This window comes from Pocillopora verrucosa, chromosome 8, assembly GCF_036669915.1.
Source record: "Pocillopora verrucosa isolate sample1 chromosome 8, ASM3666991v2, whole genome shotgun sequence".
Taxonomy (NCBI): Eukaryota; Metazoa; Cnidaria; class Anthozoa; order Scleractinia; family Pocilloporidae; genus Pocillopora; species Pocillopora verrucosa.
Window position 1 is genome coordinate 18,931,461 of NC_089319.1, and position 26,193 is coordinate 18,957,653.

Here is a 26,193-nt window from a genome sequence, read left to right on the forward strand (position 1 = left end):
TCTTCTAGAGCTACTCAGTTGAATCACTCTTTTGGTATCAATACAACCCAGTTATCCTTACAAAGAACTAAAATCAGAATGATGTAAATCTTCTGTTGACCTGCCAATGAAATGCAAGTAAAGGAATGATTCTCGCCGTGGAGCTGCAACCAAAGAAATTGAAGGAAAGAAACCTGAAACAATTCAGGCTTTGAAGGGATTCAAATCCTTGCGTACCAGATATTAGTTGCTACTACGAAGTGAGCTACGAAGCCACGTGTTGGTGGTGAGGAAAGTCTGCCAGACGAGCGAGGCAAATTTTTTTAATTGCAGCTCCGCTTGCGAGAATAATTCCTGTATTTGAAAGAATTGAAAACAATGCAAAACGGTGACCGTTTTACTTCGTAAATTAAATATTGTGACCATCATGTGCACCATTTACTGACCAAGTTTGTTAGGTCAAGATGCCCTAATATTGACGCCGTGTTGTTTTTGCACACGAAAACACTAAAATAGAAATTAGCCAATATCTTGCAATCAGTAACATCACGCTTGTTCAATAACGTTCATAAAGTAACAAGATGTTACTTTTTAAAGTTCGTTTAATAAAAATGTACCCGGGTAAAAACGGTGAATTCGACCGAAGTGTAGGTGAAGGATATCACACATCTTGTTTGACACTTCATCGTGTGTTGTAGTTATATTTACAAGTGGCATAGTATATAAACTGCTACTACATCCTCAGAAAAAGATAAGCTGATCATAATCTATAATATCCTTTATGGAATACAAACATCATTGTTAAGATATTTATAGCCCCTTTTAAAGAAAAAATTAGCCGGGGTGGGTGATGCATACAAACGTTTCCATAGTCTAAGTCTAAGTCTTTATCTGTCTTTAGTTCTAGAATTACAATGCGATCATAAAAATATAACCCCGAATAGCTAAAAGACGAGCCAAAAGTTTGCTCGTTCATCGTCTATACTAAATCATTCAAATATTAGCCTATTTAAAAAAGAAGACATCATGTTAAACGCTTGGTATTTGGTTTTGGGGCGCGCACACTCCTATACAGAGGTTGTAAGAGCAGTTATTTTTTCAGTAGGGATGTATACGTATACATTGAGTGGATGGTGCTCTTGCTTACTTAAGGGGTCCGTAATAGAAATAGGGTAAGAAGTGTAACAGTGTTTATAACGAAGAAGTTCAGTATACTACTTAACTCAGACTCAAACACCCCTATAGTTGCCTGTTAGTTCGATTATAATATCTCATCAAAGAACGTGTGTTTGCAATCCTTTTATGAGAGCCACGTTAGAGATCCTTTGGTACTTTCCTTAATCCTCTCTCGCCTTGGCAGCTGACTATATTTCGCACTCGACTGTTAATTCGAAATTCCGTTTTATAATATTCCATGACTCAAGATTTCGCAGAGGGTCTCTTCCAAAGTAGTCGAACTGGACCATAGTTGTGTCGAAAAGGACTAGGGCAAGCAATGAACGTGAGAAGACAAAGAGGAAAAAATTTCGAAACCCTCCAATTTCATGTTTTTGTATATGTACTAACGTGATGAACTTAATTGACTTAGGCCGACTGTATTCGAAGTAGATATGTGCCAATAATGTGGCTCAGCCACTTGGCCCAGACCTCTCTCGCCACAGAAATATCTAAAATGGCGGCCTGCCATCATGGTAAGTCAATTAATGTCTGCTCGTTCGCAGAATGTTGACTGATGGTTTAGAATGTACACAATACTGGTACCCTGTTACTTCTCCTCAGGTAGCTATGGAAGAATTACACATCTGCTTAATGAAAACTTGAGCAGCGAAGGAGTGCCGCACCAGTTGGATTTGAATACGCACTAAACCAGGGGCCCATTACTAAACTAATGAAACTTGGACTGGTATTGATTAGAAGATTTGTTTTCTATAACTGATACTCAGTAACGTTTTCTCTCATTTTTCTGTTTATAGTTTCGTATTCGATAGTTCACTGTGAATCATCTCAAAGTGCTCAGCCGAATTCAAAGTAAGTGTTAAGTGGCGATGTGAAATCAAGATCATTGTTAGATTTACGATGGAATCTTTCAAAACGCATTTTGAACGAGAAAGCAAGATGACAGCAATGACTCTGGCAATCACTATCGCAACAACAACGACGTCGAGAAGTACAGCAGCAACAATAACAATAATGACAATGTTCATGTCAGCAAAAATTAGCAAAGACGTCAAAAGCAAAGCGGCTATGTCAACAAAACCAAAGATGAGAAATTAAACATCCAAAGAGACTTTGTGTGCTCCATCACGTACTGGGTTAGTTACACGTACACCACCTACAGCATGAGAGGCCACCTTACCTCTCATCCTTTGTGGGAAAATTCGTGGGAATTCGTTGTATGCTGGGATTCCAGAATTCAAAAGTATGGGACAGTCATGGTAAGAGAATGTTCATTTTTGCGCGAATGCGATTGCAAATATGATTTGTAGAATTTCATGATATTGTGAATTTTTGGATATCGTGCTACTTTTTCCGTCACATTTATTTTGAGTGCATTTTGTTTCCAATAACCAGAGAGTTATTTCATTAGTGGTGGATCTAGGGGGGGTACGGACGTGTTAATGCGGTACGGGGACACCCCATTCCTATCATACCTCTTGGCTTTATTTACCACTTGTCTGACACCAAAATTCTTGTAACGACATGAGGCATGTTACCACTAAAATGGCTGATTTTGTTTGTGCGACGGGGCTTATGTTGGTCGAGAAGTCACTTTAGACCTCTCCCCCCACCAAAAGAAAAAAATTCCGGATCCGCCTTTATTCTTTTAGTTACAGGATGGTTGATAGGTGACCTAGTTCAGTCGTATTCTTAGAAAACTTAGAAACTTAAAAAAATGAAGTATTACCTGAGAATACGGTTGCAATATTTCAGAGTCGCGCATATTTTTTTATACAAGCAACAGAGAACTTTGATGTGCTTGTATATCCCCATCTAAACGCGTAAGGGGTTGGGAGCCGCTAAGCAAACCTTCAACTGCGTCTCGGCTTTGCAAGGTAACAACTTTACCCCGACAGTGTCAACTATAACAAGCAGCAAATAGGTTCCGTGTCCTATCTGCCGCATTCAAATACAAAGTTGCCTTCGACGAGTAATACTTTAGTGAGCTGTCCTTGTCCTTGGCAGTAGAGATAGAAAAGTATGGAAAGCTTTCCAAAAACATTCCAGTGTTTGCGTAGGAAACTTGTTGAGGAATTTTGCCAAGGAAACGTCTAAGAGGATTTATGAGTAATTCCACTTCATCAAACTTTCTACGATTAAGTCGAGCAAATGTCTTAGAGAAGTTTCCTTTACTGAAGTAAATTACGAAATCGTGTCCTTGATCCTTGATCCTTGATCAATGCTTTCGCCAAGCTAAATTTTCTTAAGAGATACTGTCTCAAAATGAAAGATATCCAACAGCCTAAATTGATCGAATTGACACCTGTACCAGTTGGGAAGTAAAAGGGGAGGAAATTGTGCCGTTGGTTGGTATTTCGATTATCCTTTTAATATTGGATCCATTCCACTTTAGTTCGCTCGGAATGATGGAATAATTAGTCAGGAATCCGTCTCAAGAGTAATCTTTTCCGGAGTAGGCTGACACGAAAGGTTTCTTAATTGTTATGGCTCTTCATCTGAATCAATTTCTAATCTATCTTCGACCTTAAAATATCAGTCTCTCAGGCTACCAGGACTTCTGCATTCATTACAATTCTAGGTTGTGTTGGCCTGCCTTCAGGCTACTCCTGTTTTCTTTACTTCACACTAAACAGAAAATAAAACAGGATAATTTTGAGCGTGGACCAATGTGTACAAAGACGTTTGAATCATGCCTCATTTAAAAGAATTCCGTGACCACTCATGATACAGGAAGCCAAATTGACATGAGCTGTTGTCAAGAGTGAGTAAACTTAAATTATTCCAATAGCTTAAATTGGTGTGGTGAAACTATAACTCACTGAAGGGCGTAGTGTCTACCGGAGATCCTTGACTAATCTATTAGTTTTAATTAAAATTGAGACCTGGATTAAAGGTTTTTTCGGTCTGGACGGTTTTCGCTTTGTTTAAAAAATTTATTGAAAGTTCCGACCTGGAGATTACAGGCATCTTCAAAGCAACGTCGCTTCTGTAATGAGGAAGTTTTTACAACGTGTTAATGCGATTAGACGATGACGAGAAAGAAGACGTTGGTTACTTGTCACTGATTAAAATATCTCTGGATAATGCTAATTACTTAAGGAAGTTAAAAAAAAAGACATCAAGAGAACAAATCTCTACGTTGCAAATTCGGTAACTGCGCAAGCACGAAAACGGAAACGTTTGGGAGGTAGTCGGAGAAATCAAACGCGGTCTTTTGGATGTGGTCTGTGCTGATCCTGGGTTAAATTCCAACTCTTCATTTAACTTTTTTAGTACTATTTTTTATTCGGCATTTGATAAATCAAACTCAAAACTGAAAGACAAAAACAGGTTCTAGAGTACATTTGAGTAGCTTTTTTTTAGTTTTGGCAGCTGGCTTTGTATCTAAATTACCAAATTCCACTTATATATATCACCCAGTGCGTACCAAAAGATCGAAGGATCTGTGTAAAGCTATGGAGGCATCACCAATGTTACCAACATCTAAGCACAGTTCGTAAGTGGTGGAATTACTGCTTTCAATAACTTTCTCTGTTGATCAAGTCAGAAGAAGCAATTTGATTCGTCAATTCCTGGTTGATCTGTTTCTATCCTTTTTTTTTTTAACTGACTGTCATATAGTGTGTCATGTAGCGTCGAGTTCAGCTCAGTGATCACGTGATAATTTTCAATCCTATTCAGAATGAAAAGGAACCCAAGCGCTTCTTTTCTATGCCCATACTTGTAGCCTGCACACTCATATTTCCTTTACTGAGGAACTAAGAGCTAGGGATAAGCCGAAAAGCGGTTTTTCGTAAATCACTTAGGCAATGCAAACAGCTGATGTTTTGAACACTTCAATTATATGGCTGCTGAGTGATATCAATGTCGAGGAAGTCCAAAAATACCCTCACGGATAAACATTCTATATCTTACTTACGGATTTACTCCAGATAATGGAATTTAAAATTTTTATCCAATTTACACTTTGGAATGTTATTTTTCATTTTGTAATCTGCAAAGACTTCTCACATCAACCGAATTACTCTTTAATTATCCTGGCTCGGGTTTTCAGTAATAACGTTTATGAAAAGATAATGTTGATATTGGTATGAGGAAAATTGGCCAATCACGTGTGTAATCAATCAGACTCTTTAATCTGCGTGCTCAAGTTAAATCTTCCCGTTTTTAACACAGGAAGGAACTCAGACGTCAATGCACACGCTTCATTGAATAACAGACATTTTACTGGGTTTATTATTACATTTACTCTTGACCTCAGGACATCGGCGTTTTTTCTTTCTCAAGAGATCAACTTGATACCACAAAACTTGGGATCAGTATAGGTCCATCCGCACTGAGAAAATGTTTGACTGTAGCATCCGAAGACTTTGGTGCTAAGATTATATGGGGAAAAAGGATAGGCAAAAAATAATGACTACATTAAACTTTTCTTTTAACTTTTATGTAATTGTCTGACAATAATGACTACATGAAACTTTTCTTTTAACTTTTATGTAATTGTCTGACAAGATAAGAAAACTTTTTCAAAGGGAAAGGATAATTAACTCAAACCCTACTTGCACGTCGGGTGCCTATATTGGTAGAGTGAAATATATTGCGAATTCTAATTAATGAAAGAGGAACGTTTACACCAGAAAATGAGTGTTATCGGACTTATGATGCAAAGAAGGAATTGTTAATTAGATCAAAGGTGTAGCTCTATGTTAGAAGATTATCGAAAGACGTGGATCAGAACTCTTTGGAGAAGGCAACTACTCACTCAAATCGTTAATCTGTATTGTATTTGATCGTATATCTGTTATCTCTGTGATTAGCTTTCAGTTTATTTCCTGTATTGCTAGTTTATACCCGCTAATAGCACCAACTACTCTTGAGTTGCTTAGGATTGCCTTAATGTCTGGAAACAGAGCTTGAACAGTGTATGTAGTTTCCAGGGAAAATCTCTCTGTTTTTAATACCTGCGTTAAGCGTTAACCTTAAATATCTCCCTTAAGTCCTTTGTACTCTCGTCTGTCTTACTGCCTGACAACAAAAAGTTTCGAGAGGTCAAGCAATCCTGTGGCTTTGCAGATGGATATTTGAACGTTTGTAGTACGTCAATAACAGTTCCTTGATCGCGTGATAACAATGCTAATGGTAGCTCAGCCCACATTTGTCAGTAACTCGGTCCCTCCCACCACTTAGCTCCACTTTGCTATACGTTACTCACGCAGCTGACTTAGCACATCATTAGAACGTGTAATGCTGACAGCTTAGATATACTAAACAACACAGCCGACGTATTAATAGTCTCTTTGCTGTCATTAACGCTATAAAACCAGACAGTCTTAAATTAGATTATTCATTTACTTAGTCAACACTAGAATTCTGATCGGGACAAGAAATTACGCTTTTCCACCATTATGAAGATCTTAAAATGCCTAAGGGTCTAAACCCTTTTCAAGTCGATTTGATTTCCTAATGATCTTTGTTACAACTTCAGAAAAAATTGTTTCATCGTGGCAGGATACCAATGGCCGACGCACATTTTGCTTCACGAAATAACGATTTGGATGAAAATGGACATGCTATTTCGTTATTATTTGAAGCAAATGTCAACCACGGTCTTAGAGAATCCAAATGCTTGACATTCTTCTACAGAAAAGACGTAAATCGGCAATAGGAACTTGAATGGCAATTAAGAATTCCACGAATACTATAAATTCGTCTCTACTGACTCTTTTTTTAGAAATAAAATATTTTATAAACAACTTTACCAACGGCATCGAAACACTGACACGGTATAACTGGAACAAATGCAAAACCATCTCGTTAATTATCGAGTCATTCTGTCCTGCTTCTCTATTAGAATGTAAACCCCAACGTGTTACTACGGAAGAGTTTTTTTCAAAAAGACTATGTTTCTCCAGAGTGTGTCTCCAACTCTGTAGAAGAGCTTTGCTTTTGTGATTGTGTGGCTGCTTTTGCCTTGACTTGCCTTTCTCGCAGTCTACGCTCGCAGCAATCTTCAAAGCATCGCCTTTGCACTGGTCTTTGAGATTTGCAGAAGTTCAAACGCCGTCCAAATCCTTGTGACATGCGAAGCGAGTTAGCAGCATCCATTCTATCCGCTTGTGAATGGTTAGGCTTGCGTAATCGATGACTTGCAGACTTACTGTGTTTCAGACCTTGTATCAAAGCCTCGATGTTGCATGTGTAAACTGACGACGTGTAATCAAGTCGTACTGCCTTTCGTCCAAGTCTGCAGCACAAGGCACCTCGTCGGCAAGCTGTTGGTGAGGTTTTATCTATCAAGGACGGAACAGAATAAGCAATATCAAACAAATCTGCAAGCGTTTTCTCTTAGATTATTCGCGATAAAAAGCCCAATAAAAGGTTTCGATTTTTTTTAGTAAATGGCATCATAACAAGTCATTACGAATTCTGCAAAGAATGCAAGCAAAAGCATAGGTCGTGGGTAATTCGGGAGCGCTTTGATCAAATTCTGAATGGTACTTAAAAACACCATACTTGTACGAGATATTAGCCTACTTACTAACCAAAACGCACATGTCCTCTCGAATAATCTTACTTGCTCCCTGAACATCTTTGGTTGAAAAATTTATCAGTTGAGTTTCGGATGACATGAAGCAATTCGATGGGAAAGTAAAAAGCTATTAAGACTCAGTCGTTTTCAAAATATCTAATAGTTATTCTTGTCTGGCTGTTATTGTAGCTTTTTTTGAAGGCATTTCTGTCAGAATGGCTTCGGACGGTCTTCACAGTTTCTACGATAAGCTAGTGTCGTTTGGTAACCTTTATCAGATGAACGCACGTAACACAGTCAAGAACAAGCAAATTTTCCGCATCTGTAACACAGGTTTTAAATAATGAAATCGAACGTGTGAGAGCAGAATCCTTTACTGAGTCGTACCTTTGTTTCGTCTTGTTCCTTCAGCAATTACATTACGGTTCCCCTCTCCAGCTGAAGCGACTAAAATGAAACTCAGAATTCCAACTACAAGAAGACCTGTTGTTCGTCGCATTTTTGGTCTCACATAACTCAGTTGGCTTCAAATTATTCATCAAATGCAGAAAGGCATGCTCTCGAGCGCACTCCGATTGATTGGGTTACCTGCAAATGGCTACGCACTCTTCTCTCGTATCAATCTTTGTATGACATTAAGCAGGGCCTTCAAATATGATCACTGTGCTTAGTCACGTCGATAACTCTGGCTTAATATCCTTGAGCCAGCAGAACGATTTGAAGTGGGGATAAATGCGACCTTTTACAAGAGTTTTGACTCTCTGCTGCGGTAAACTTAGCTCTAATATTGGTGAACGATTCTGCGATGTTGATGACTTGTTTTCGAGAGTGACTTGTACCAGAGCCAAGAACCACGCCGCTGACGTGCTGATTGTTAGCCAAGCGTACTTTCAAGGTTTCTTATAAGGATGTCGCGCGCGTATTCATCTGCCGTGTTTTCGATGAGCTAAAACGTCTGCGCATTCGTCTGACTGCCATATAAGCGTTGTTGCATGACCTGGCGTCGCTGAGTGACGGAAATCCAGGTCTCCCAGTGTTTGACCTCAATCTACACTTGTGCTTAATATGCGTACGTCCTGTTCGCGGCGCTCGCTCAAATGGTCGAATTAGAATTGTGACGAGTGTGTGTCGAGTGATGCACGGCGAGAGATCTTTGTCATGGACTGAAGCGTTTCTAAACAAACTGTAAATCTATGGTAACAGACTAAGACATTAACTAAAAAGTATTTCATTCAATCTTTTGTTGTCTTTATCGAATTATTCATTTTGCAAATTGAACCTTTTAGAGCCGGTGAGCTGTGACTTGAGGGTATTGAGGGCATGAGATTCTACTTTTAGGGACACGATAGAAATCAACGAAATGTAACGATTTACATCAATTTGTATCAAGATCCTTTACATCCTTCCGTCAAGTGGTATTGAACACTGTGAAATTTATCCACGTAATATTTTACAACGTACATATTCAAGCTAGTGATTGTTGTCGGACTGTTTATGTCTTTCATCGATAATAGAGACAACAGTATGCAGTGAAGTATGAAATTTTTCAGTCAATGATAGAAGTATTCTTGGACAAAAGAAATTCCAAGTTTCCAACATGAATAAAATCCTCTAACCCCCAAATTAGTATTTCAGACGCTTTACCAATGACCTCTATCGAATTCGTAGTAAGGTCACGTTACAATGTTCATGAAACAGCTATCCTGCATCACTGAATGTGGACGCTAAGCGTTTGCGCAATGATTCACGTAAAGATGGAAGGTTCAAAGCCTGATGATTTCAGTCAAAGGTGTAATTTTTCAGTCAATGACACAAAGATACAATAGAATGTATTGTCCATAATAAAATTAAGCGTCCCAGCACAAAAGATTGTATACTTCTTAAGTCAGGTAGTTTATCTATTTCAGTCGGCAATATATTTGAATGAAAATATGAAATTAATCCTGTGTTCTCTGTTTGTCCAGTGACCAGAATTTGTATGTTACATTTTAATGATCACCACACACTTGTGCATTTTGAGTAGAATCTGTTCGTAGCGGTTCCCATTCGCAAGATGCTGAAATGTGTTTAATTAACACATCAGTGGGAACCAACTTATGTGACAGTGCGAAACATGCCAAAAAACTTGGTAGGGGTACTTAATTTCGCTAATTAATTATTAGCTCTCGAGAGAAACCTCAATCCCTTCCCTAATCGCTTTAAGAAGACTTATAAAGAGGCCCTCCCAGGAATATCCCATTTGATGGGGTTTAAATATATTCCAAAATCTTATCCATATACATAACCAGAATAGTTTGCTTGGCTCCTTTGGATATTTCCTCTTGTCTGATTGGCTTGGTTTATGTTTTTCAAAGACGAAAAAATTATATATAGGTTCATGTGCTTTCGTGATTACCTGGAAAACACTTGACACCGTCAGAAAAATAGTGTAAAGTGTTTTACCAGTTTTTGAAAACCAATTGGTGTTGAGAGAAGAGATCACTCTCTACAGTATGGGGGGGGGGGGGGGACTGCTAATTGACAGATTGTTCATGTTGAGAGATTCATGTTGAGAGAATATGACTCAACTTTTCAATTTTCCCATTTGCGATCCTTGTTGATATTCTCAAGTTATATTGTGATAATCTGTTTGCCCTTTTTGTTTTTTATTACATCTTTTTTATTTCTCGATTTTTCCCATGCTTATATTACGCCCTTTCCTTCAAGATGACGATAACTCTTTGGGGTGCGAAAATTCAAGGGAAATATCGTGACGCTGTTCAATTCTTTGAGAAATATCAGCAGTGCAACAACAGGAGTAGTGCGCGTCTTTTTAGCTCTTGTGTTTTCGGCAGTTTTATCAAAGCTAGTATTGTTTAGCACAAACTTCAAAAACTCTTGAGTAACAAATGATTAAGAATAGCGGTTTCTCGAAATTTTAGATATAAGTAAGAAAAAAAGTAACAAATTAAGACAATATCCTTTTTAACCCCGCCCGACGCTTGAGCGGAAAATAATAATATTGATCTTGTGAGGCCAAATTTGATGTCGACTGGTTGCTTTTGAATTTACCGGTCAACGGTTTAATCAAATATCACAATAGCCCCGTAATTCGCATCATAAAGGAAAGAACAGTAGAGCTTTACTTTGCCGGAGGGAACATCGACAAAAGGCTGAATAAAACAGAAAAATTTAAGATTCGCTGTTGTAGTCAAGCATGATTGTTAACGACTCCTAAAGGCTTGTGTGCGTGCTACCTTGATCAAAGCATCCTATATAATTATAGAAAATGCTTATGGTATCAGATGAAGTTGTTAAAGGTTTCAAAGTGCTAGATTACGAGAGAGGAATCTTCGTCACCTCAGTGTTGGTCGAAGAGATCTGCATCAGTTTTGTTTTCTGATGTATGGCCCGGGTTAAAAATGATGGAATAACAAGTTTTGATTGGGCAAGGGGAAAGCCGTTGCAAGTTACATAGAAATATATGCTTGATAACGAAAAAAAACTGATAAATTCTAGATGACTACCTGATTGGAGGTATAGAAAAGTTTCTCCCTCAGCTATAATTAGCACAGAACAGGTTACTTTGATGATGTCTTCAGATATTGTCGGTTTGGATGAAAAGGAATTAACAGAAAGGTTATCTTTTAATGGGCAAACACTTGAAGAATGATACTGAATTGTCTGTCAGTTCTCAATCCTTTTGTTGACTGCCTGTGCCATATAAACGCGGGATGTTGGAGAGCTGTCAGTCCCTTTTTTGTGGAGCATATAGCTTTGCAGTGTGCGAAAAGAAACGAAATGGTTTTCAGTTGTTATTTTTTTTGTTCGATTCGATGGATGATAGTCACTCATTAAGATGTGAAGAAAGTCTGTTTTAAGAACTTTGTTCTCACTTAAATTGGATTTTTTCATGAAGATTTTCTTTTACTTGCATTGGAAAATTTTCCGGGTTTTCCTACATATTTACGCAAAAGCAAGCCGTGTCTGGGAAAGCTAGAAGCCGAATGTGGAATTATTTACACTGAGTTTTCAGGTCTGAAATAATGAATTGCCATTCAGAAAAAATATTTTAAAATACTGAAAGTCTTGTTCACTGCATAATCAGCTGCAGCCGGGTAGCAAACAGGCGACATGTTAGTTCAAATAGTACATTCAATGAACAGTTTAAATAATCATTAGTTTCGTTAAGTTGTTTAATCTAGCTGAAACTTTAGGTTATTTGTCATTGAACAGCACCTATATTATGAGATGCCAGTCGAAATTCATCATGCTACAACACAATGATTTGATTAATTTATTGTCAGTACTTTTTGCCGCAAAAGTGTCTTCAGCGTGAGGGTAATCGCAAAAACACCAGAACGTCAGATTTTGGAAATGTTAAAACGAGAAGAAGAAAGGAAACGTGGATTGTCAAACACCGTTCGTTTTGCAAGAGTCTAAAAACGATATGGCGGACTGCAGTTCTGGGCGCGTGTCCATTGTAAAGTGAGGAAGGAAAGGTTAAATTTCCAATACGTAGGACAAATGAAAGACGGATTTTAGCGAAAAGTTCAATCTTGTGTTTGCTTTATTGTTAAATAACCCAACTGTTTAAACGCAGACGCTTCGTTTCGGTGATGAAGGTAAATGACAAAACCTTTCTCTACCCCTTTCTCTGTTGCTCTTGTTTCCGGTCTTCTGTCTGCGGTAAACATAGCTATAGACCTGCTATCGTCACAAATATCTTGTGTAGTTCTTTTTTTTTATTTTTCATACATATCCTTCAATACTTGCCGGCAATTCCACCATGAACAAAACAAAGGATAACTACAAGCACCATGGCCAAGCTCACCAGCGACTCCATCACGCCACCTTGTAAACTGTAAAAAAATGAGGAGGGTGGAAAGTCTAGAACAACGACATATGTAAGTAGTGGCCTCAGAAACTTCGAACTTTCTTTAAAAAATGTAAACTGATGTACTTTCGTCGCGCGTCGCACTTGAGCTCTCGATGAAAAGGCTTTGTTTACTAGCCATGCTGCTTGAATGTTAGTGCGCATGCGGCACCGTTTGACCTCTGTGTTGGATGGTCAAGAGCGATAGACGGCAGCTGCAGCTGACCCCCCTACTCTCTTCTCCCAAAACCCCACCGTTTTTTCGCGTACACGTTTCCCGCTCTTTTCTACGGACAAAAAATGGAGAAGATTAACACACATTAAAAATGTTTAACTTGACAAATTAAGGTTAACTTTTTCAAGATGTTGGTTCTTAAAATCTTTGTCATGGTGATTGAAATCAGCCCAGCTCTTTCTCACAACGTGCCCCATCTTCCTGAGAGCGGGATGAAGAAAGTCCAAGGGGTATCAACAGTTATCAGTTCCCATTCTCGGGTTGTCAAGATGAAGTGGCAATCACCGTCCCTTACGCCTCAATTGTCATGTTAGGTACACTATTCCTTAACCCTTTAAACCCTAAGAGTGACTAACATCAAATTTCTCCCTGGAATATCACTCCTGAATCACACGTTAAGGTCGTGAGAATTAAGGAAATGATCACCAATTGGAGAAGCTTTGATTGGCAAACAAATTCTCCTTGTCAGCACCTTAGAAAATGTATAAAGAACAGTATGGAGAATATGCATACTGATGTTAAGGTATGAAAGGTTGATGACTTTCAGGGGATTGGACAGTGACTGTAAAAGATCTGCATATAAACGTAAGTCTGTTGTTTCCCTGGTTATCGAGATTGAATGATCTTTTATTCTCGTCTTCTTAACTGTTACCTTGTTTATACAAGGAGAGAAATCTCCTCGATTCAGCTCTTTAACGTGAACCATTTGCTCTCTCATTTTACCTACCGGCACGACACACCAGCTAACTGTCCCTTGCCTCTTACAACAATGTCCTAAGTCCCATTCCCTTATCATTTTTATGGCTTTATTTTGTTTCCTCATTTTATCATATCTCCTGATCTACCTCTCATCTTTGGATTTTTCTGCAGTTAAAATTAGACGCAGATTCATTTCAGTCTAACCGATAGACAAGATGTGAATAGGAGATAGGCAATACAACTCATTAGAGTTTCCTGCATAACAAATGACACCCGTTAGATTTTATTTCCTTTTTTTTAGAAGAGAATAGGGAAAGATAATTGTGGAATAGGCAAGGCATTAATTATAAAACAAAACATAGTAAAAATAGAGAAAAACTTTCATGTGGATCGCTTTAAATTAAGCCATATTCGTAGACAGGAAGGCATTAAAATTTTGCTCGGATCACCTGTCAAACATGAAAGACTACAGGATAGAATTATCATTGTGGACAGGCATTAAGCACAAAACATCTTGGCAGTTTCTGATGATAGCAGACTGATCAAAACTTCTGCCATCTTTTCGAGTGGATAATTGCGTTCGTTTGACTAAAAAGGAAAGAAAGTCCATTTATATGTACACGCACGTCTCTATAAATAATTTATAACTTACGTTTGTGGAAAATAAATGATTTGGTTCATTCAAATTAAAACCCGTACAGAAAGCAATTGGTTTCCTGCATCCGGCCATTGAAGCTGATCAACTGGGGTAAAGTTTCTTTTATAGCGTTTAGGCAACCTTGAATAGACTTTGGTGTCTTGATTAGTTCTACTCTTTCAAGAGCATTGTTTCCGCTTCGTGTGATTGCAGAAAAGGTTCACCCCCCGATGAGAATCCATTTCTGTATTACAAATCATACTCACAGCGCTTGAATCAAAGCTGGATTATTGCAGATTAAGCAAGTCAATGATTGATATAATGTAATTTTTCGTTTCGTCTTTTGCTTTATTGTTTTTGTTTCATTTTAGCAAACGTTATTTTCTCGACAATGGATGATTCTAAGTGCACGAATATTTCCTGAGATACTTCCCAGTCGCAGGAAATTTGGAAAGGACTCTTCCCTGATCGTCGCAGCCACTGAAATATAAAGACTTGTGGTAAGCACACTTTGAAGTAATTATTATTCGGCTGTTTATTTAGTTTTTCTGACATGATGACCATTACAACAACACGTTTACATGTACCTCAATAATATTCAAAGGTTATTTTTCCGTTTTTGCCATTTTCGTGTGCATCTCCATTACGGTAAAAGCTTATTCCTCTTCAGATATTTTCTGCTTTAAAATCTGTCACGCCATATTTAAATTAATTATGGGTCGTGTGACGTGTTAGGTTTTCTTTTCTTGATTTTTTTCTCTCATCTACATGAAAAGACAAAACACGTCAAATGTTTTTTCCCATTTTTTGGGAAGAAGGATTGAAACTCCAACGAAGATATTATCAGCTTGTTGATTTTCTTCAGAGATTTGCAATATCTTTTGAACACCTGTTATCTTCTTCTGGACCGCTGACCGTTTTTAGCCAGAGACGAGGACATCGACTCATACTGACAACAAATGGACAGAAAGAGATCGCGTCGCGAATGACAACAATCGAAATTCCTATTGTGAACCTGTCTAGATTACTGAAACATTGATATATTTATGTTTAGCCAGAAAATTATATTCGTGTATCAAAACTTCTTGTATTTTCCTCGTATTTGGGCTAAGTGGAGAATCAATTTGTCTTTAAGTGAAGGTGCTCTTATGCTGTCAGTGACACTTACAACTCCTCGAGATCAAGAAACTCGCGAAATATCGACATCGAAAGCTCCTCAGAACTTAAAGCGAGTAATTTAGCATTGTGCGTGATAAAGAAACTTCACCATTGAAAACAGCTTTACGGCTCACGGCTTCACGGCTCGTCCATCACTATGATTAGATAACCGTACACCAGTGATTTGTAGTCCGCATTTCATACCCGGTCCTTCTTTTCAAAGTTGGTCTCCTAAAGGCGCTGTGTTTATATCTCAGTTTGTGTTTAAACATAGTTCGAAATCCACCCTAGTCCTTTGTCCGTTGTCTGTTGTCCAGGCCGTACTCAAGAGCTCGTGTTTCACCGTGATACGACTTAAAATCGAGGTTACGAAAAAGTCGTGACATTTGGTTTCCTCTGTCATCTTCAATGTTAAGTATAGTTTGAGCGATTGGTATATATTTTTCGTCCGTTAATTAAGATTAAAATTTCTTTTTGTGAAAGATGAACTGACAAGGAGCTTAATGTGCCTTAAAAGCCAGTGTTTATAGAAAAAATACGTCCTCGTTACCGGTTAAAACGCAGGCAGCCCAGACGCACTTATTATACTTGTCAGTCTGTGGGTTAATTTTAAATTTACTGCGAAGGATTTGAAATATTTTTTCAAGGGATAGATGTTCTTTGGCTTTTATATTACTGTCTATTTATTTGTCCTAGTGTATTTTTCCTGTCTATTTATTTGTCCTTCTTTATCCTGTCCTATTTGTCCTTCTTTATCCTGTCCTATTTGTCCTTCTTTATCCTGTCCTATTTGTCCTTCTTTATCCTGTCCTATTTGTCCTTCTTTATCCTGTCCTATTTGTCCTCGATACGTGGTAAATTGTTCTGCTTTTCTTAGTTTATTTGCTTACCGTCATGGCCCCGTTGGGGCTGTTATCGTCGAGGAGGATCTCAATGGGGTTAACCGTAAGTCGTAAAACGGTCAGAAAATGAAGTTGATAGGCGTAAAAACTGACAAATATTAACCGTAAGTCGTAAAAAAAATATAAATGAAACGTAAAAAGTTTTCTGATGACCGCAGTGGAAAGATATTACCGATAGCCGTTAAATTAGCCAAAATTGTACTAACTGTTAGCCGTTAAAAGACCCTCCTAGAGTTTTATCAAGATCCAAATGGTGGGTAAATAATCGGAATATAGTGAAACTTCTCTTTTCATGTCTAAAGCTGAACACCTCCGCGTTTTACCTGGCTGGTTTATATGGCATTTTTTTGCCTTTAAGATATCAAGATAGTATAGTCTATAGTGTGTATAGAAGATGGTGGATACAGCACCAAAAATGCAAATGCAAACAAAGAGTCGTTTCGCTGGAGGTATGCGAGTGATGTCTTAGAACGTTTCGACCTTTCAAACACCACTTACGAAACAGTACGTCTAGGCTACCTGTGGTGAAAAAAATAGAAAATATTGAAACTTGACCCCACGTGTTAAGTAAGCCGTTCAGTTTGTTTATATGTAATCTTCACCTCAATGACTGTGAGCCATGATTGGGCATTTAACATTTTTGTCATGTTTGTAAGGGGTTTTTGGTAGCGCGTTCCTGATGAACGCGTAGGCCACAGCTAAAATCTGCTCTTTAAACCTGTGCTGCATTAGACGTCTGGTAACTGTAGCGGAGTTTTCCTTAAACGGTGAGAATTCGAGAACATTGATATAAATTCATTTTTTTCAATTTGCGCAGTATATGCAGCAGTCAGAGTAGCTGGCAGAGTAAGTTTTTATTCGTCTGCAAAGTAAGCACTCTGGTCGATTGTCACGCTTAAGAATATGCTAGATGTTATTTCGTTGGAAGTTTTTGGTAATAAGTTTGCATCTAGTCTTGGCCCAAGTTATTATGACTTTATGATACGAAGCCAACAGAAGTCTCTGGAAAGTCTTAATTCGTTCTGTTTTCGCTAATAGACGAGTCGATCATTAGAACTCAAAGGAAGGTTTTCCCTGTAAATATAGCCAGGCGTAATTTTATTTTGAATGTATATTCGTTGTACTCGCACGCACACGGTGAAAACATCCTCTTTTTTTTCAAACATAGCTTGAACTCGTTTCGAAATCACTAGCAATCCAAAACCTCTTCACTTTAGAGTGTAGCATTTACTGACCACAGTGATCCCTTAAGCTATTGGTTGGTAATTTGTAGCATGATAGAGATGTAGCATCATGACAACAACCGGCTCTGAGGTCATAATGCATTTTACAAGCGGCGTAAAGAGTGAGAAGTACTTTGAGGAGACCTGTTGTTTTGATGGTTTTATTAGCAATTTCTGATAAAGAATTTTTCCTAAGCGTATTTATTTCAATAAAAATATATTAAGTAAATCTATTCCTTAAGACCCCAATCTTCTCAGTACAGTGTTTTCCTAAGAAGATTCATTTTGACAAAGATTAACCGGTTTGTTGAACCTGCGGACCATTGCTTGAAATCATATCATTAAGCTTCACCGCAGTGACAGACAAACATTCTGAGCATGACATGCAAATCTGCGATAAACAGTTAAATCTCTCTTTTTCATCTCGATTTCATGCCTAATGATAATCTCCGACGAATTTCTTAAGCAATAAGCAGAAGCTGCGAAAAGCGAATTAAACCGGTATTCATATTAGCATAGAGGACTACACTGTTTACCTTAATTTTGTAATCCACAGTAATAGTTCAGCAACATTATCCACCGTATCATTTCAGCAACTTTTTTGAATTAGTCTCAATTTATTGCTCATGTCTAAAAGCTCAGCATATCAGAGGCCACCTTTTCTAGGAACTGTAATTTTTAGAGGAAGTCCATAACTTGCGTTCAGTCTTGCGACAGAAAGAATAAACACGTCACGCCAAATTCAGTTTGTCTAAGATGGCTTAAGTACGAATCGTTTCGCAAAGACGGTTGAACAGTAACCGATCCTCTTATCCAACGGTTCAGTAAAGCGTACGGATAACTGCACAGAGCAACGTAGCGTACTTTAAAAGACGTTTGCTCAAAAACCTCATCATTCAACCAAGGGTCAAGCTGAAATCAACACTTACGTAAAATCGGCACTTAGACCGTCACGAACTCTTAGACGTCATTTTCCATCATTTGGAGGGCGAACTTTTTAGCGTCATGACAAATTTTGATATGGTCTGTTGCATTCGAGAGACTGAACATTTTAGAGAGTTGGTGGATGAAATGAACTAAAAGTTTTAGGCTTACTTCCCCAGCTCTAACGAAACATTTGGCAGACAGGGCTCAAACAGCTCTATTGCCTTCTCGAAAAAAATAGAAACTCAGTTTTTCTTGATCAATGACATTCAGAGGAAAGTCACAAACAGTCAGACCTGTTCGGCTCTAAATTTGATCATCTGTTAGCTTTGGACCGATAAAGAGTCACACTGAAAGTTTGAAAATCTGCTCGGAAGGATATTTGCTGTACCGATATAACATCAGGTTCCCCCCCAAGAAGTAGTACAAAAATGGTTTGATTGCTAAGATCTTTCACCAATTCTTCGAAAATTAATTTGTTCATTTTTACTTGAACAGTGTGTTCGTCTGAGAGAATTCATTCATTTTCTGTTTGGTTTGCAACTGAGTTAATGCATTTGTGAACACTTCTGTGATCAGTTCTGATCGAGGAAAGAGATCGAAACCAGACTACTATAGTTAGATTTAGTTTTGATTGCTGATAAAATTTCAATTCGTAGATCAGCTACAAAGGATTATACCTGATAAAATAAACAAGAAAGAAAAAGGGTCAACCACTGTGACTACACTTCACTAAATTTTACCCTGTTCTCCATTCAGTCCTTCTTCGAAAAAGTACGGCCGCATTTTTTGGCGGAAAGCTGTGCAGAAAAGAAGGGCTTTTAATATGTCCAAATTCTCTGCTACTATTCTATCTTACGAGAGCACATGTGAGAAACAGTCTCCTTTAGTCCTATACACGTGAAAGATAGATGGTCACAACTGGTTGTTGACCTACCGTGACATTTAAGGAAATTGTTAATTTTCTTCCATGTTATCTGATGACCCTGTGGACATATACATATTCAAGAAAGCTTTTGCTCAAGTAGAAACGTGCAGTTACTAATTGCAACTTTCAGTTGCCTAAAATCATTGGTCTAGTCAGAGAAAATTTTAGTGTTAATCTGTAGCAAATAAGTGTCATTGCGGATTACGACTGTAAGATCATAGTGGAGAATATATATTTCTTCTCTGTTTTCTACTTTTTCCTTCGTTTTCTCTCCTACAAAACCTGAAGAGACTGTGAACGTTATCATTAAATTTTCCTCTATTATTCTAAAACATAAAACGGAGCCGAAATCAGCCTTCGCCTGGTTAATAGCTTCAGGCAGTGATGCGGTGTTTCTAGAACAACTTAAAACTTGACACACCTTGATAAGTTTATTAAAAAACAATTAATATCCGGTCTAACAATGTCGTGGATGTGTTGCAGTTATTTTCTTGTCAAAAAGGAATCGATATTGTGGGTTCATCTTCAATTTCTCCAGTGGGTAATGATTTTTTTTATCAGCATTCGGGATCAACCGTTATAACTTAAGTTATGGTTTATGTTTTACATCTGCATTATAATTTTCATGCAAGCACGTTTAGTCTAAACTCTCTTCAGGGATTAAACTAAACAAAAACGTCTCTTTTGTGTGTTTTGTACCCTTGATAGTGCCCATAGGGTAAAAAAACAAAGAAACAGCAGCGACTCATGTCAGCTCTTAAAACTATCGCTTTGTCCAGTGGGTAAATATTTGGAGGTCAGTTCTGTTCAGCAGTTCTGTTTCGAAGCCTGTCCTTCAGACGGAACTCACTAACGCGAAAACCAATTTCGAAGTTTACTTAAATTAAGGCAAGGAAGGCCGTGTAGGAACCATTCATCGACAGATCTCGTTGAGTAAAAAGAACCTCACATGCATGTACAGTTTCATCTCTGAGCACCTCACAGTGTTCACTAGACCCTTCTCAGTTTCTGTTTATGTTTTGTTTTGATATGATCCCATGCATCTGCGGTCACAAAGAGTCCCAACACGCGTTTTGTGTCATGTCACAGTGAGATAGCGATAAATTCAGGGGGCGCCAGAAAAAAAAAGTTCATGTTTTGAACGATAGTAAGTTATCTGCTCTCGTAATGTGGTTCGGGTTGCCCTCTTTCGTTAAAACCTGCTACATGAAGCGCGAGAAAATGGAAATCCTTAATACAAGAGATCACATTTCTTGATCAATGTTTAAAAATGAACGAGCAGCTGCCCACAGGTCTTACTAAAGCAAGATGTACTTATGATAATTACCTTTATTATGTTTGTTTGGGGTTAAATGCAAATGCTCTTGATCCAAGAGAACTCGATTGTCATAAGCTGACAATTCATTCAGGTGTCAACATATCTGTGATCCACAACGAAGTACAATTCCACGCTTTCTAGTCTTCCTGCAGAAGTGATGGGTTTAATACAAAAATGAAATTTTATATAACCATTACTCATTCATTCCAATCCGTTCTATAATTCAAGGTACGTAGATATTTCTCATGTAAAAGCAATTCAGAGGCCTTTTTCAAACAGAAGCATGCACCAGACCTGGGAAACCTTTATCATTCTCATAATTTGCGCAATCATCTAAATTATCTGTTTATTATGAATTGAGTAAATCTTTTCATTGTTCGTTGAACTTAGTTATTTCATCTGACTTTATCAGGCTCACCAGACGCCGTCCATGGTTCCCTTCTTAATTTAATTTCTGTACGAAGGACGAATTCGGCATGGAAGGATTTCATACGAGTGTGGTTTTTAGCGTGCTTTGGTTTTGTTGTTCGCTCTGCATCAACTTCACCTGTGCGAACAGAGATATGAAAAAGCCAAGTGGTTTGATTGTCGCCGGTCTTGTTCCCGTGCATCAGAGGGAAACAGGAGAATCGTGTGTTAAACCTAACTTACGAGGGATCTTGACGGTCGAGGCCATTTTATTTGCTGTGGACGAAATCAATAAGAAGAAAATTGTTTCCCTCAACCAATCACTAGGTTATGAAATTAGGGACACTTGTCCTCGGGCGGATGAAGCGGCCATGGACCTGGTGGTGAATTCTCACCGACCTAAAGACCAGTTTCTAGCTGCAGCTGTGGGCGATCTACCTCAGAAACATGACGATACCGACGTATTTTACCGCGCACTGATGATCCTGTTCTCCGGTCAAACGCCACACATGAGCTGCATCGCTTCCACTTACCGAGTCGAGAGAAAGCCCGATCTTATATCTCGCGCAGAATTTATATTTCATGCTATCGCGAGGGACAGATCCAACCTTAGGGCGATTGTTCATCTCGCAGCGCGATTAAACTGGACATATGTTGGAGTAGTATACAACGACAGCCCTGTGGGAAAGTATACAGCAGACCTTCTTGAACAAGAGGCCTTGGATAAATTTGTCTGTATCGGTAAAAAGTATTCGTTGGCATCAAATGCGAGCGGCACGCAAGTCAAGACATTTATCAGTTCTCTGAAAGCTGAGAAAAATTTTTCGGTGATTGTAATGTTGACTTCAAAAGATCTTTTCAAGAGCATCATTGACGAAGCATTTAAGCAGAAAATTAACGATTTAACGTGGATCGGAACCGATTCGTCATGGGACAACGCGGCCAAATTTTCGATCGAAAATACAGCAGCTCAAGGAATGTTTAGAGTAGGTGCGTCCGCAGTGATTGGAAAATTTAAAGCTCATCTTCAACAATTGATGTCAAATCCTGGCCGCAACGCATGGATTATGGACATCGTGTCCTTAGGTCCGGCTTCCCCTGAACCAGCCACGAAACCTATTGTGAAAACTACAACCAGTCCACCGACCCAGCCGCCTGCAGTTACCACTCCGCCAAAGAGTAATTCCTCTAACTCCACAAAAAATAGTACGGAGCCTCCATCTACAGTTCCGCCTGCACCGTCCACATCAGCCCCGACCACTACTATCCCTTCTGTGGTACCCACCGCTGTCCATTTGAACAAGACTTCGCTGGAACAGCTTGTGACTGAGTTAAAGTCGATGGCATACAGTGCCACCTGCACTATTGATTCTATTTTTGCCGTGGCTCATGCACTTTCTGCACGTGAAAAGTGCAAAACTAACTGCCCAGAAAAGCACGACTTTCACAAGTTCATACAGAATGTAAATTTCACAAGCCTTAGTGGTCAAAGGATACGTTTCGACCGTCAGAGAAACTTAAAAGATGTTGAGTACAAAATCGAAATCCTTCAGAAAACTGGAAATGGATCAGCCATGTCAGCTCGAGATCAGACATACCTTAAGCTCAATTCTGTTGGCACTTGGAAGCAATCGGGCACAGAAAACCCAGAACTGACTTTGCGATCTTTGACAGAGATCCAATGGAATACAAAGGAAACCAGTGTACCGAAATCCATCTGCCACGATCCATGCAAACCTGGAAAGTACAAAGCCTTGAAGAAAACCCGAGGCGAGTCCGAGTGTTGTTGGCACTGCTTACCATGTGCAGAAAATTCCATCAGCACAGAGGACGATTCAGTAAAATGCATTCCTTGTCTACCGGGGTCCACGGCCAACGCTGCAAAGACTGAATGCATCACTCACTTTGAAGACTACGTTTATTGGAGCGACGCTGGCAGCCTGGTTATGTTGTTCATCATGGTGGCAGGAATGTGTTTTAGCATTTACGTTGCAGTAGTGCTGTTCAAGAACAGAGGCACGCCTGTGATGCGTCGAGCCAGGAATGCTATGTTAGTTCTGTTGCCTTTTGTTATTATTCTCTTCTTGATTCCAGTCCCCCTCCTCAGTAAACCCAGCGCCTCCTCCTGTGAGGGTTATCGAGGGTTCTTCATCATAGCACTTGGTATTCCCTTAGCTGCCCTAATAGCTAGAAGCATATTTGTCGACAACCGGTACTACGACCCGGAAGGTCAAATCAAGGAGAGTTGGGGACAGTGCATTTGTACGCCGCGTATATTGTTTGCCATAGCAACAGTTCTCATCCACATAGGTGTTACAATTGTCATAGCGTTTTTTCTGCCAAACGAGATTTTACGCCACCCTACGGATGACCCTTTCACTGTGTACATCGAGTGTTCCATCCATGAGGGATTCGGTTTTTTGGTCGTCATTTTCTACATCATGGCGGTGGCCACTGTGTATTCAATTATGTCCATGAGCGAGGAGATCTCCCCCGAGAATGACATGGAGGTGCGCTGGACGTCGCTTTGCATGTTCAATTGGTACGTGATCTGTTTCCTCTACGTCACCATCAACTACGGCGTAAATGGAAAAGGCAAGATTTTTGGCTTGGCCTTTGTGGATTTCCTATTCGCTGTCAACATCTTGGGTTGTATCTACCTCCCTAAGTGGTACGTGATCTTGTTTCAACCGGAGAAGAACCAAGCAGACGTCTCACCTTGGACCATGTACGTTAAAACGCAGGAGAAAGTGTCGGTGCGTCTAACAGAAGAGGATTCCCCTGTGTTACCAAAACGTAACCTTCTAGCCAGTACAGCCAACGACTCTACTAAAGGACACAACGACGTGGACGTTGACAATAATGAATCCAGAGGCCTCATTTATGATACTAAGGATACGGATGTGTAAGGATTGCACAAGTCTCTTAGATTTTACAATCCACCGCAGAGCAGTAAGAAATAAACCTTATAATTGCAAAAGATACTGAGATTTTTTAAATGTAGGTCATATCCGTTTTGATTGTTTGGCACATTTTCAAGCACTGACGATGCCTATGGTCTATAGCCTTTATGATATCGTCGAAAATGGGCCAGAAGTGATGTCTAGATTATGTTAAAGAAGTAGCACAGAACAAAATGTACAATAGAGAATAAGTATTCAATCAAAAACTTTGAAACGATGAAAAATGCTAGCACTGTTTTGTGGTTGGATAATTCGAATTAGGAATGGCTCCGATTTGAGTACGAATAGGTCATTTCGTTTGGCTCGCTGCTATTCCTACAGTGAACAACTTTTGTGTGTTAATATGGCGTCACTTCTTCCTAGTACTTCATGTTACACATGTATTTAATCCTCTTCCAGGTGGTCAGTTAGTTCATACAGAGGTACAGAGGAGTGCGTGAAGAGGCGAGATTGTATATTTGAACTTCTTTTAACTTACAGATTGGTTTCTGGTTGTTTAAAGGGTGGATAACGCTGTCCACCTTATTTATCTTTATCTGGTGGATAGCACAGTATGTTTTGTTAACACTTATCCACTGAATAGCGATTTATCCGTTGGATAGCGTTATTTTTTCTTTGAACAACTGGATCCCTGCTGTCATCTCGTTGGGGTTCTCAGAGCCCTGGTGATAGATAATGTCATATTAGTTAGTCCATTTTTGGAAACGAAACTGTTTTGGGAATTTTATATTATAAGTGACTCAAATGACCTATAAGGCTAGAGTTTATATTAGTTATTCAATCATGGAGAGGTATTTTGTCTTGGAGGATACAGTTCAGGTTTCAATAGCCTACAGTGCAGGCGTATTATTAGGGCGAGTTAATGTTACAAGCTCGCGATCGTTTAAGCGACCGGCCACGTTCGATTTTGAGTTAGAGGGGACGGTGGAGGGGAGGGGGCGGGGAAAGGTGAGGGAACCACCTCTCCCATCCCCTCTCATTCGTTTTGACCGCCTTTCACCCCTATGGTACAAACTACTTTTTCTCCCTTGCCTTCTAGCTAAGGTTTCAATAATTGACGAATTAACGAAAGCGTACGCCGTACGCTTTCGTTAATTCGTCGGCGATAGTTTTAGGTGGCTTTATGGGTAATAGTAGTTTTCTTTGTTTGATTAAATTCTTATTACTACCCATATTTTTGTCACAGGGGGTTTAGAAGAAAAAAAGGTCGTAAATTTATAGGTACTCCTTTTTCTGGAAAAATTCCCCTAGCCTATAAAATTTGATTAGCGAATATTAAAGTATCTTTTATCCGTGAAATCATTTGGCGTCGTCGCGCATGTTTTTACACTGTATGAATATTATAGTGGCTCTAAGATATATAAATTTATTCTGAAAGTGGTACGATCTAAAAAGATAAAAAAAAAACCGATTAGGAAACCATAGTCAGGAATGTTCACCAAGGCTTTTGGAGCTGTGTCCATTAAATTGTTGTTTGCTCTCCGCCCAGTCTCTTCTCGTAGATCTACGTGTGTCACGATGCGTGTCGCGGTGAGATAGTTTTACTGTGCTGAATTTGGCTTTCTTTACCTAATCCAATACAAAATCTAGAGACGGAATGACATTTCTGAGGGAATCTTGGCTTACAGTCTAAGCTTTATAAATCCGTACGTAAGTCGAAATAAGAGCTTTCGGATATCCCCTCGGATGTATTACTATTAAAACGACGGAACGTTTAAACAAATTGTAGGAAATAAATAGACCATAATGTTTTAAAATAATAGAAATGTCTGGCTTCTGTTCAAGTTACCCTGATTACTCTGGTTTTCTTGAGTTCAGATTTTTGGAAATGTGAAACAACCTATCAAGTCCATTCATTATTCAATCTGATGAAAAAGCTCAAGATCATTATTATATCGGTGGCAATATCAATATTCATATCTTGAGGCTTTTCGCGCAAGGCAACCTTTTTTCGGGCTTTTATTCCATCCACCATCCACTTGTTCAAAGTCCTGATACAGTCGCGTTGATACAGATTTTCCATGGTGTAAAAATGAGCCAATCACAGAACACGGTTGGATCACACTGCCTGGAGACGCGAACAGTCACTCGGGAAATGGACCAATCTAGCACTTTCCAATCATGCCCGTGGTAAATTCGCACAGGAGACGGAGTGAAATGCCGAAAAAAAGAGGCTTACTTAACACTAAGAGGTAAGCTGTTCGTCACCAGACCCGTCGAAGCAGCAAATCTGTCGGTCTGCACTGTGCTTCAGGT

The 26,193-nt window shown here is 39.0% G+C and overlaps 2 protein-coding genes across 8 annotated transcripts; one reads left to right on the plus strand and one right to left on the minus strand.

The window, feature by feature from the left end:
- The first annotated feature begins 1,645 nt into the window (after positions 1-1,645).
- Positions 1,646-24,685, plus strand: LOC131782559 (metabotropic glutamate receptor). Of its 7 annotated transcripts, XM_066170944.1 has the most exons (6): positions 1,692-1,758; positions 1,953-2,414; positions 12,402-12,573; positions 13,325-13,362; positions 14,485-14,613; positions 20,979-24,685. In XM_066170944.1, the coding sequence occupies exon 6, from the start codon at positions 21,043-21,045 to the stop codon at positions 23,881-23,883; it is 2,841 nt and encodes a 946-aa protein (XP_066027041.1). In that variant the 5' UTR covers positions 1,692-1,758; positions 1,953-2,414; positions 12,402-12,573; positions 13,325-13,362; positions 14,485-14,613; positions 20,979-21,042; the 3' UTR covers positions 23,884-24,685. The 7 variants fall into 7 exon arrangements, with proteins under 7 accessions (XP_066027038.1, XP_066027041.1, XP_066027039.1 ...); XM_066170942.1 differs by having other exon boundaries at positions 12,402-14,224; XM_066170943.1 differs by having other exon boundaries at positions 12,402-13,362.
- On the minus strand, positions 5,924-8,670 carry LOC131782595 (uncharacterized). The gene is made up of 2 exons (XM_059099350.2): positions 8,075-8,670; positions 5,924-7,448 (listed from the first exon to the last, which is right to left on the minus strand). The coding sequence occupies exons 1-2, from the start codon at positions 8,184-8,186 to the stop codon at positions 7,057-7,059; spliced, it is 504 nt and encodes a 167-aa protein (XP_058955333.1). The 5' UTR covers positions 8,187-8,670; the 3' UTR covers positions 5,924-7,056.
- Positions 24,686-26,193: the final 1,508 nt, after the last annotated feature.

Excerpts from the sequence above, each read along its gene's own strand:
- LOC131782559 (XM_066170941.1), top strand. The coding sequence starts at position 21,043 with ATGGAAGGATTTCATACGAGTGTGGTTTTTAGCGTGCTTTGGTTTTGT.
- LOC131782595 (XM_059099350.2), bottom strand. The coding sequence starts at position 8,186 with ATGCGACGAACAACAGGTCTTCTTGTAGTTGGAATTCTGAGTTTCATT. Across the intron at positions 7,449-8,074 it reads AGGAACAAGACGAAACAAAG|ATAAAACCTCACCAACAGCT; the intron begins GTACGACTCAGT and ends CGTCCTTGATAG.